At 36.6% G+C, this 13221-nt stretch overlaps 1 protein-coding gene across 9 annotated transcripts in view; it reads left to right on the top strand.

The window, feature by feature from the left end:
• The window catches only part of KLF12 (KLF transcription factor 12), a 657687-nt gene that overhangs the window by 484014 nt on the left and 160452 nt on the right, over positions 1–13221 (top strand). For all 9 annotated transcript variants that reach the window (XM_061133269.1, XM_061133271.1, XM_061133265.1 and 6 more), the window contains one exon: positions 10963–11509. In XM_061133269.1, the coding sequence (XP_060989252.1) occupies positions 10963–11509 (547 nt within the window). The remainder of the gene's footprint in view (positions 1–10962; positions 11510–13221) is intronic.

Here is a 13221-nt window from a genome sequence, read left to right as displayed (position 1 = left end):
TCCCCTGGAGAAGGGAAAGGCTACCCTACCCATTCTGGCCTAGAGAATTCCATGGACTGTATAGTCCGTGGGGTCACAAAGAGCTGGACATGACTGAGCGACTTTCACTTTCATATAGGTTGATGGGCTTCCCTGGTGGCTCAGTGGTAAAGATTCCACCTGCCAACACAGGAGATTTGGGTTTGTTTCCTGGGATGAGAAGATTCCCTGGAGAAGGAAATGGCAACCGACTCCAGTATTCTTGCCTGGAGCATCCCATGGACAGAGGGAGGCTGGTAGACTACAGTCCATGGAGTTGCAGAGTTGGGCACACCTCAGCGTGGTTGATTCACACTCTTGTGTTAGTTTCAGGTGTATAGCATAGTGGTTCAGTTATAAGCATGTTCATTCCTTCTCAGATTCTTTCCCCATATAGATTATTCCGCAGTAATGAGTAGAGTTCCTTGTGCTATGCAGTAGATCCTTGCGGGTAATCCATTTATATATATACTGTATGTACGTTAATCCCAAGCTCCATATTTATCCCTCCTTCCACATTTCCCCTTTGGTAACCATAAGTTTATTTTTTTTTTGAAATCTGTGAGCCTGTCTATGTTTTGTAAAGAAGTTCATTTATATCAGTCTTTAAAATGTTATTACTTGTTTTAAGGTATTTAACGACTCTTGAGACTTCACTCACTAGCATTCCTGAAAGTGTGTATCTGACACTTACACTGTTGTCCTGCAACAGAATAGAATGTCCCTTTACTACGTCCTTGTCAGCATTACTAGTATCATTTAAAAATCTGTGTTTCTTTTAATGCTCTGTCCCAGCCAGGAGGAGTGCCGAGCTTAGATTTCCCCAGTCTCTGTCAATCACACCTGGTTAGCAGCAGTCTCCTCCGCTGGCAGCTTCTCTTTTTTCAGTCAGATCAGTCTTCCTCTGTTCTGTCTTCCTGTTCTGCCTTCATCTTCCCTGAAGCTCTAGTCTGCCCCTTCTCCTCTTTTGCTCAGATGCTCATTTGATGGATGAAATCAACAGGGGCTTGACGTGTATAGTTAATTCTCCACGTAGACATATTAATTATGTACGCCTCTGTGTGCCTCGTGGCAGTCACAGCTTAATGAGGGACCGCCTCAGAAAACCTTTGGACAGTCTCACCCTTTCATAGCCTTAGAAAGACCTGTGTGCATCTATATTCCATTTACCAGGAAGCCAAAATATGAAGCTAGAAAAGTTAGTTTGCATGAGTGCATTTTGCTGATTTGTAGGGGGAGCACTTAAACACTGTTGCTTTTCTGCTTCTGCCACTTTCCTGTTGTTGCTCCCTCTGACCTCAGGGGTGGGTGGAAAAAAATGGATTTCTCTCAGCTTTGCCATTAGTCTTCTTTGGCTTGTCTGTGGCTCTCTTTAAAGGCATTTTCTATAAGCAGGGAAGCATGTCTGGCTTCTCTTGACTACTTGCTTGCTTTAAATAGCCAGAAAATAAAACCTACATTTTGCAAATATAGCACCCTTTACATAAAAAGTGTGTTACTGCTGTTTAGGTTTGTAATGTGTTATGGTTTGCAGTTGTATCATTGGGTGTCTCTGCTTCTCTGAGGTCATTTACCAGTCTGAAATTTGATGTTTTCCAGTACTATGAAATAGCCTTACAGAAATAACTCTTGTGGTGAATGTTTTGTGAAATCAAAAGCAAGGTCCATCTGGTAGCAGACAAGATTAATCTGTTTGAGAATGGTAAACATTTTGCATATTTTAAAATATGTAACTAGCACAGAACATTTGCCTCAGGCACTTGAATAAGTCTGTGGTTTAGGGTGAAGATTCAAATGAACTTTTTATTCCTATAAGTCTATAAGATATGCTTTCTTGTCTTGTATGGTAAAACTTCAGTGTCTTAAATCAGTCACTGAATAATAATACTCTTTTAAAAACAAAAGAACAAAAAATAAAACATGATATAGTAAAGATAAGCCTATAACAGTTAACCCTTTTTTAAAACATTGCAAGTATTATAGTAATTTTGGTTTATTAATTTTACAAAGAATTGTAAATAAAATAATAGATAAAATTGAATCTTACATTGAATTCAAATTAATTTTAAATAAGTAGTGGGCTTTACTTTTTTGGTAGAGATTCATTACTTTCAGAATAATTTGGCAGAGTGTACTTAAGAATTCCATATACTCACCCCACTCTTTGACAGTTTCCTTTATATAGAGGCTTGCATGAGTGCAATGTATTTGTTGGATGTAATGATTTAATGAACCTGTATTGATTCATTATTAGGTATAGTCCATGGTTTACATTAAGGTTAATTCTTTGTGTTGTACACTTCTGTGGGTTTTGATAAATGCATAGTGACATGTAACCATCATTGCAATAGCATACAGAAGAGTTTCATTGCCTTAAAAATTCCCTGTGGTTCTCTTTTTCATCCCTTCCATCCTGTCCCCCAAGCCCCTGGCAACCACTGATCTTTTTACTGTCTCTGTAGTTTTGTCTTTTCTAAAATGTCATAGAGTTGGACTCATATAATTTATTTTAACATGTATTTGCATGGTTTTCTGAAGTTCAGTTTAACAGTAATTGCAGGAAAATAGGAGCAAAACTAACTTCTTACACTGCCTTTTTTGACACTTCTTATAGTGGCACTATTTCTTTACCTCATTTGACCAGTTAAATGGGATTTAAGTGGTTTAATATTTTGAGCATAAATATTCTCATCCAACAAATGTGTTTGAGTGTTCACTGTTTATGTGGTTGTACAAAATAGGATTAATTTACATGTTGCACATCATGTTCATATCCAAACATGTTTGTCAGTCTTTTCATTGCCTAGGAACATATGCTATTAATTTTTTTTAAAAATGCACAGATAGAATAGAATTGCTTCTGTCCTCTACTACCCTTTAGGAGAAGCCTCCTCAACTCAGGTTTGATCCCAGATTTACAACACATAAGTCCTAAACTAGAATTTCAGATGTGCAGTCAACTGTTAACATAAATTCTGGTTGCTTTGGGTAAATGATAAGATTCAGGAAGGTTCTGGGAATAAATAACTCATGGAAAAATATAATAACTAGGAAATAAGGAAACTTTAGGGTAAATTTAAATGTGTGTATTGAATCTTTTAAAAAAGGCCAGCATATTTGCAATTTGAATAGGAAAGCATAAAAACATAAATGTAAAATCACAGAGAGTCCATTATGTTATGCATATGTTCTGAATTTTCTTACGGAATCAATCATTTCTTAAATTGACACTTGAGAGATTGAGATAAAGTAGTTGAATTAAATATTCATTGAAATATCTTCCCCTTTATCTCAGTCAATACTTTGGAAACCAACTTCCAGATTGTAAATGTAAAAGATTTCTACTTGTTTCCTTTTATTCTCTTGTCCATGCTATTTGAAAAAAATATACTTTGTCTTTCCTTTTTTGAGTATATACTCTGCTTTAATTTCTTTCTTGGTCAGTTTTCTAAAGTCACACTTTCATAGCAGTTGTGTTTAAGAGTTTGCCCTTGAACATGTAGAGTAAAGAAGAAAAATCACTGGGCTTGAAAGCAGTGTGAATGATGATTGTTAGGGCATATGCAAGACAAATCTTGAAAAACAGGCTTTCCTTTTTAGTAAAATAGCACAGTAGAGAGGAAAGTGAAGTCCATGCTTTTTCACAAATTGATGTTTGGTGCCTTTCACACTGAGGGCAAAGATGGCCAGAGTTGAGCATGTTACTTGCTTTAAGCATGGTGCTCATATTTTTAAAATTTCATATAGTAATAAGGAAAACTAAAATGTATACCTGTTGTGCATTTCATGTAAAAAGAGGAATTCAGCACTTTAATTAAAGTGTATTTGCATTTAAGATAATGCAATATAACTTAAAAACTCAATGAAACAGTATATAGAGTCATAGTTTATTCCCTTTTTATGTGAAATGCATAGGAAGCTTCTTTTTTTTAAATTATTTTTTATTGAAGGATAATTGCTTTACAGAATTTTGCTGTTTTCTGTCAAGCCTCACCATTAATCAGCCATAGGTATACATAAACCCCCTGCCTTTTGAACCTCCCTCCCATCTCCCTCCCCACCCCACCCCTTTAGGCTGATGCAGAGCCCCTGTTTGAGTTTCCTGATCCTTACAGCAAAAGCACCTCCCGTGAAAAGTGCATATTCAACTACTCACCAAGTCAGACAGTGAACCGTACATAAACTGATTGTCTACTGCAACACAAGAAACAGTTGTTTCTCAGCAGTTTCATCTCATGATGAGACTGTTAAACAATGGCTGACATCCCTAAACAGTTATTTTAATCTATTTATGTATTATTGTCATAATGGATTCAAACTGATTTATGGATTGATAGAGGATATTTATATTGTGCAACTGAGAGATAAAGCCAGTCAATTAAAATATATTCCATCAACTGTTACATGATCATCCTACAGGCCTAATGAAGCTAAAAAAGAAAAAAAAATTAAACAGTGTCAAATGACTGTCTTCTGTATGTTGATGAATGTGTATTTAAAATCTTATGTGGAATGTAAAAGTGCTTACAATATCTCGACACGTTCAGCTACTTTTATAATATATATTAGGTTGTTTAGTGAACAGAGCATCCCTACAGTGGCTGCATTATGCAGCCCTGCATTAGAATATCTCTTATGCTGAGTTCTGTAAGTCAAGTCACTCTGAGAGTGACAATAATAGATTAGGTTCTGTTTGGAATTTTAGTTCTAAAACAGGAAGCTCATGTGTTTCTGTCCCCTAGTCTTAGTATTACTTAAAAGCACTTAATGCCCTTCATTCAGTCTTTACAACAATTTTATGAGTTTGGAATTAGTATTACTCTTGGATAAACTCAGGCCTAGAGCTGTCCGTCATTATCAGTAACCAAGATGAAGACTTGGTTAACGACATGATGGATTTGAAGGTCAGTGAGGGAGACTCCCATTCCAGTACCCTTGCCTGGAAAACCCCATGGATGGAGGAGCCTAGTAGGCTGCAGTCCATGGGGTTACGAAGAGTCAGACACGATTGAACGACTTCACTTTCATTTTTCACTTTCATGCATTGGAGAAGGAAATGGCAACCCACTCCAGTGTTCTTGCCTGGGTAATCCCAGGGATGGGGGAGCCTGGTGGGCTGCCGTCTATGGGGTCGCACAGAGTTGGACACGACTGAAGTGACTTAGCAGCAGCAGCAGAGAATTTTTAATGATAATACCAAAATTGTATAGCTCACAACAGGGCAGGTCATGAATTCAAGTATTTTATGTCCAAATCAAATTATCTTTCTATGATAACCACATAACAGGCTATATAACCATGAAGTCATTGAGCTATATACTAGGCAAGTCACTCTACAATCTTTTCTAAACACTCCCTTGAAGTGATTTCTCAAAAAGTTATAAAGGTAAACTTAAACATAATCTATTTAAATTCTTGCTAGCTTACTGGTTGGCTGGATGAATAGATGCATAGAGTGGGGGATGGATAGATAGATGGTTTGACGCATCTTTTTTGTGTATATGCCTGTGTGCGGGCTTCCCTGGTGGCTCAGTTGGTGAAGAATCCACCTACAAAGCAGGAGACCTCAGTTTGATCCCTGGGTTGGAAAGATCCCCTAGAGAAGGAAATGGCAGTCCACTCCGGTATTCTTGCCTGGGAAATCCCATAGACAGAGGAGGGTGGCAAAGAGTTGGACACAACTGAGTGACTAAATCACTGTGTGTGTGTGTGTGTATGTGTAATGTCTAATCTTCTCTAGACATAAATCCCTGGTGCCATTAAAGATGAGAGTTAGCTTATAAATCTTGGAGGACATATAGCAGAATATTACCCAAGTGTTCCTCAACCATGACTACACATAGGAGTCTCTGGAGGGGTTTCCAAAGATGAGGTGTTGTCCAGGTATTTTTTTTTCCTTTTTCCTTTTTTTCATTTATTTTTATTAGTTGGAGGCTAATTACTTTACAATATTGTAGTGGGTTTTGTCATACATTGACATGAATCAGCCATGGATTTACATGTATTTCCCATCCCGATCCCCCCTCCCACCTCCCTCTCTACCCGATCCCTCTGGGTCTTCCCAGTGCACCAGGCCCCAGCACTTGTCTCATGTATCAAACCTGGGCTGGTGATCTGTTTCACCCTAGATAATATACATGTTTCGATGCTGTTCTCTCCAAACATCCCACCCTCGCCTTCTCCCACAGAGTCCAAAAGTCTGTTCTGTATTTCTGTGTCTCTTTTTCTGTTTTGCATATAGGGTTATCATTACCATCTTTCTAAATTCCATATATATGTGTTAGTATGTTGTAATGTTCTTTATCTTTCTGGCTTACTTCACTCTGTATAATGGGCTCCAGTTTCATCCATCTCATTAGAACTGATTCAAATGAATTCTTTTTAACGGCTGAGTAATATTCCATGGTGTATATGCACCACAGCTTCCTTATCCATTCATCTGCTGATGGGCATCTAGGTTGCTTCCATGTCCTGGCTATTATAAACAGTGCTGCGATGAACATTGGGGTGCACGTGTCTCTTTCAGATCTGGTTTCCTCAGTGTGTATGCCCAGAAGTGGTATTGCAAAATTACCAGGTGATCTAAATATCAATACACGGCAAGCTTTAAAAAGAACTCACTTGAGGACTGTAATGAGCTTCATCTGATGCTAGTGGCTGACTTTGGGAAACACAGCAGGTACTGTGAATACTCACGTATAGGAAGTTTTAGATACATTTTTATATTCACTCAACAAAATGCCTAAAGCTGAAGTTAGAATTTAAAACACTTGTTTAGGAAAAAGGTGATCTGATTAGAACAGCTCACATGTAATCCTCATCTCGCTGAAAGGAATATGTTTACTGGAATATTGTGCATTGTACTTTATTGAGTGAATTATTTTGAATCAAACTGACTTTCAGACTCTTGAAGAAACAATATGATACAGCAGTATAATCCTATGTATATTATCTTTCAGTTTTCATACCTTCTTATGAAGTAGATTGTTACATTTACCAGACTTGTGGATATTTATGCATTTATTTCTTAAAGAATGAGAGGTGAAAAAATTATTGTGGACCCCCTCCAAAATATTACTTCATTTTTTGGAAAATGAAAGTAATTCTCATTCTCTTTGACATAAAATGCAGGGTGCCCTGTTATCTTCACATCTTTAGAAGGAATTCTGTTTCTGTTGATAATATTGAATATGTGTTTGATCATGTTTTCCACACCAGGGTCATCAGCAGGAAAAGTTCAGCTAGACGTTTCCCCCAAACAGAGATCTTAATGGTCTTTTATTTAAAACAAACAAATAACAAAACAGCAGCAGTGCTTAGTAGATGGATGTTGCTGCAAGAATTGTCCATCAGTGTTGTGTCTAGAATGGAATAGTTAGAGACCAAGGGCAAAATTTTTGTATGAAATCCTTTCATTGTTCTTTTTTTTTTTTACAAAATTTTCTTTTCCTAATTGGGCATAAAACTTTTCTTTGTGATTTCTGTTTTTTTCTCAGTGTCTTTGCCTCTTACATGCTGTTTCCTGGTCACATAACCATCCATATCTTTTCTCTCTTTCTGAAATCTGCGTAGGATTTCTCAAGTCCTTTCATTCCTAACTGCTCTCAGGACTTCTTAGTTGGTTTTTCTCCAGCTTTCTTTCTTTCTCGGCTACTCTCCCATGGCCTCCCTACAGTTACATGTTTATGAATTCGTATATCTTGGTCAATGCATTTCTGGCACTTTCTAAAATCCAAGAAAGTTAATTTCTAATAACAATTTCAGGATCAAACCTTTCAGGTCTTTTCTCTTTCCTAAAAGGAGGAGTGTGCATACACTGTTTGGGAAACTTATTTATATAGTATTGCTGGTCTTATGTGTGTGTATGTGCAGCTTGAAGCTGGAATTATGGATGGTTTACTGGCCACATTGTCACAGGAGAAGTGATTGGTAAGGGCTATGAGAATATGATATTATGTCAACACTGTAAATAGTTGAATGGTATGATGAGGGTTTTGTCCTCTTTATACTGATAAAGCATTGCTTTCAGATGTGCTGGCTGTTTCATCTGCTACATGTGAAATAGGAACCAGTATATGCCTCTGTGATGTTCAAATTCATGCATGATGTGTCTAACGTTCCCAAACAAGATATGTCTGTCATCCAAAGGTTTGGTTGATCCTTCCTGATTTTTTTTCATCATTTTCTATATTGTGGTTTGAGCTTATGTAAAAGCTGTGTAATTATCAAGGATTTGAACGCACCTAGGGTTCTTAGCGGGCTTCCCTGGCGACTCAGATGGTAAAGAATTCACCTGCACTGCAGGAGACCTGGGCTCGATCCCTGGATCAGGACAGTCCTCTGGAGGAGGGCATGGCAACCCAGCCCAGTATTCTTGCCTGGAGAATTCCATGGACAGAGGAGCCTGGCAGGCTACAGTCCGTGGGTTCACAAAAGAGTCGGACACCACTGACTGACACACGTAACAATACGGGGCTCTTAGTATTAGATCTTCTTAGCATTCTGGTGTATGCAACAGAATTACCAGAGGAACATTCTTTTATTTTTAAAAAGCAATAAAGAGTAAATTCTTTTAGTGAGAGATTAAGCTATATTACCTACAAAATATAGACTTGTGTTCATAATATACAGAAGTCTAAGCAGTTTGTAAAGCTCATTGAAGCTTGATGCCTCAGAAGCCATCTTCTTGCAAATAAGCTCCAAATCTACCAACTGTATTGTCATAGTCTGGTAAAGTACTCTTTAATTTACTTTACGAAGAGTTTTCTGCAATGATGAATTATATGTCAGACTTGGGTTTTTAAACCTATGCTGAAACTTTGTGTCCAGGTATAGTTAGGAGGAGGTTTGTGATGGAAATTAATCACTATCTCCAAAATTAGAATTTTGGAGCTCACTAATATAGTAAAAGAGAGAAGTTAATCTCAAGACTACATTCGAAAGCAAACCATGTTTGATAGTATGTGCTTAATGACATATTTTACAATTTTAATGACAAACCAATTGGGATATTTTATGAAAGCAGCCTCAACAAAGAATTCTTGTATGGGTATAACACACTAATAAGAAACATTCTACCTTGTTCTACAAAGACATCAAATGATAATACTGGTACAAATTGAAATCCTCTTCTTGTTAGAAGAATAGATAATGCTATTAGCTTTTTATAAAAGTCGCTCTATTTATGATATTTATTTTTGTTTTCCTTTGTTTCTTAACATCTGAGGATATTTAAGTTCTTATGTCTCAATTTCAGCACATGAAATCTTGTCATTTAAAATTTTATGCAGTATATATTTTGGATGGTTCATTTTGATATTTTCTAGTTATCTTTTTGCGGGTAAGTAACCATGTTAACTTAGAAGAAAAAAATAAAACATCAACTCATTTTCCTTTTTAGTTGTTCTGGTACTATTGTTTAGCTTATTTCTTTTCTTTTCTCATTGTTGCTAAATAAAATGCCCATGCACTATTGTATTTTCTGAATGGAGCTATAATTTATATTCTACAAAGAAAGATTTGAAGAAGCATGTTTTGTTCTTTTAAGTGTACGCTCAAGTTGGAGAGCAATAGCGAACCAAATCTTTTATTAAAGAATGAAATGAGCCAATTTAATATAATTTTAGGCATTGTTCTCATACCATAATGAAGCTGAAAAAAAAGAATTTTTGATCTTCATGTAATAGAACAACAATGTCCCTGCTAGCCTGGTCAGATTATATATAACCAAAAATAATCCATTATAGTCTTAACTCTCTGTTAAGGCTAGACAGACACAGACTAGTTTGGAGGCCATTTTAGGCCTTGGAAATAGGCATTTAATAAATATTTCTTGAATTTATGAGTGAATAACTGTACAAGTAAATTATATTTATGCTCAATAATAACACACTGAACCCATTAGTTTGGGTGGAATCTTGGATTCTTTATTATTATTGTTTGTTGTTCCTATTATTATTATTAAATTTTGCTCATTAAAACTTGAAAGAAATGAAAACAAACTTGGACAGAATTGTTACCATTGTCTTAAACAACATAAGTGTAGGCAATTTAAAATTTATAGAATAAGTTTTTTCCTAAAATTATTATTTCCTAAAAATGTCTGTTGTGGAATTTCTGTATATTATTTTGAGAAAATCTTTTTCATTGTTAAGAGCTAAGTTATAATCCAGTTAAAGAATTAGCACTCTTTCGTAATTGAGTGTGGGAAGTTGGAGAATTTTATGCCCTGTTTTAATGCTCAAAACGAGAACGGTATGGTGGATATTTCTCCAAATATGAAAGCTGAAATGTTGTAATGAGTTTCTCCCATGTTGTTGCCATGCCTCCTATAATAGTATTGAGTAAGGGTTAGAATCATGAAAACATAGAATTTTAGAGCTGGAAAGGATATTTAAGGTTATCTAATCAAAGTTTCCATTAATTTATAATGAATGGAAACTAAAACTCATAAGTGTAGTGATGGGTCAGACCAACAAAATGAATGTTTATAACTTTAGTTGTATATATAATATTTTAAGAAGACAGTATAACTACAACTAAAGACCCCATGCTTAGTCCATGGAGTCACAAAGAGTTGGCCATGACTGGATGACTGAACAACAGCAAAAGAAAATACTTTGTACTCTGAACTTGTCTTTTAGAAGGTTTTATGTAAAATCGCTGTTCATTTTTAGGTTCCCGTGGCCTTTTTTCTTCTCCATAGTGCACTTATTTCCCTGGATTTTAACAATTATGTCTGTTGCTCTGCCAACTGTCTTGTTGTACCTTTGTCTCATCTTTAATTATGATGACTGTCACAGATCAGTATCTCAGATGCTTGGAGAGTGAATTAATCTTCCACAGCAATAAGAGAAAAATTAATAAACATTCAAGTCATACATCGTACATCTATTAAGGGATGTGATTAATGGAGATAAACATGTTCCATTTTTCTCCCCACAGTCTCCAAACGTCCACAAGTACCCCGATATGGAAGCTGTTCCCCTGTTGCTAAATAATGTGAAAGGGGAACCCCCGGAGGACTCATTATCTGTAGATCACTTCCAGACACAAACTGAGCCAGTGGACTTGTCCATCAACAAAGCCAGGACATCCCCTACAGCCGTTTCATCCTCCCCAGTTTCCATGACAGCGTCCGCCTCCTCACCTTCTTCAACTTCAACCTCCTCATCGTCCTCTAGCCGTCCAGCCTCATCCCCGACTGTTATAACATCAGTATCTTCAGCATCATCTTCGTCGACAGTATTAACTCCAGGGCCCCTCGTTGCCTCTGCCTCTGGTGTGGGAGGCCAGCAGTTTTTGCACATTATCCATCCTGTTCCGCCTTCAAGTCCCATGAATTTACAGTCTAACAAACTGAGTCACGTTCACCGCATCCCCGTGGTGGTCCAGTCGGTGCCTGTTGTCTACACAGCTGTGCGGTCACCTGGCAATGTGAACAACACTATCGTAGTACCACTTTTGGAGGATGGGAGAAGCCATGGCAAAGGTAAGAGACACAAGCAAGCCTTGCTTTATTTTACCACTAGCAGTAACTTATGCAAGGAAGTTACAACTAAGAAGTTCTGTGCACAATGACACAGAGGAACAACTGGTCTGCTCCTGTGAGTACAGCATGGTTTAGTAGAAACTAACCTCATATTCATATAGGTATATGTCTCAGAATTACTCAGTCCAAATTTTTATGTATCAAGTCATATGCTGTCAGAATTCAAATATGTAAATTTGCAAAATAATGTTTACCTTCATAGGAAGGACAGTCTATAGTCAGCATCACTGCTTGTGAGTTGTGAATCCCTCCTAGAGATTAATAATTATGAAAATTTTAAAAAGTGTATCAAGGTGTTTCTTCCTTCTGTTGTTCAGACTGGAACTTATTTGTCTGGTAATAATATAAAATGACATGAAGTTCTAATGCTTGGTATCTGTTCATTCACTTTTGAGTAATTTGTAAATTAAGTTGCCATTAAAGTAACTCTAAAGTTAGGTGTTCGGCTAGAAATGCATCATATAGTTAGAGTTCTTATCTTCATGTAAGTCTAAGTTATTATTTTAAATAACAGGAAGCTTCTGTGATAGAAATAATTAAAAATGCAGTATTAATATTTCCTTCTGGAGATTAGAAGCAGAAAGATACTTTGTTACATGAATTTATGTAATAACATCAAATTAATTATATATGAAAGCTGCTCATGAAGTTATTTTTCTTCTTCTAAGTTCTTTTTTTTTTTCTATTTTTAAGTCAAAGGAATTGTAATAACATAATGTTGTTGATATTTCCCTTTCTGTAAATCTAAAAAAATAGCCACCTTTCTATAGAAATGTAAAATGCCTATAATCATCAACTCATATGCATTTGTTTCATCTTCAGAGTCTAGAAATAATGATGGATTAAGACTTAGGTTGTAGTACATTTTGCTTTGAATACCATATTACTGCCAAGGCCATAATTAAAATATGATGGATGAACACATAAAACATTGCCTTTGTGTAAAATGCTAGTAAACATAGTTGTTTTGGTTCTTATAAAAGGTAGGATTCAGTGCATAGGAATAATATTTGATCATGAACTTGGAGAATTTTTGCAAACATACAAAATTGTGCATTCATCTTTCGCAAGTTCTTATTTTATCTCCAGTAAGTTTCTTCATAGCACATGACAGATTGCACCTTTTCAATTTTACCAAGTGCAAAATCTCATGGCTTACAATAGTCAGAGGTTTAGACTGCACACTTGAGATCCAGATACTATGCTTACCTGACAACCATTTTGTATTTTTGGTGCTATTATGGACAATGGCCAGGAAGTAGTCTCACCACTATCTTTGTGAACTAGGAAACAAAGAGGAAGAAGGGAATCTCTACATAGATTTTATTTGAGTCAAACCTTTCAGTTCAGTTCAGTCGCTTAGTCGTGTCTGACTTTTTGCAACCCCATGAACCGTAGCACACCAGGCTTCCCTGTCCATCACCAACTCCCAGAGTTCACCCAGACCCATGTCCATTGAGTCGGTGATGCCTTGCTTCGTTCTGTACTCTAAGGCCAAATTTGCCTGTTACTCCAGGTGTTTCCTGACTTCCAACTTTTGTATTCCAGTCTGCTATAATGAAAAGGACATCTTTTTTGGGTGTTCTAGAAGGTCTTGTAGGTCTTCATAGAACTGCTCAACTTCAGCTTCTTTAGTGTTACTGGTCAGGGCA

Source organism: Dama dama, chromosome 30 (assembly GCF_033118175.1).
Source record: "Dama dama isolate Ldn47 chromosome 30, ASM3311817v1, whole genome shotgun sequence".
Classification (NCBI taxonomy): Eukaryota; Metazoa; Chordata; class Mammalia; order Artiodactyla; family Cervidae; genus Dama; species Dama dama.
The sequence above is the reverse complement of the archived record's forward strand: the minus strand, read 5'-3'. Positions and strand labels throughout refer to the sequence as shown.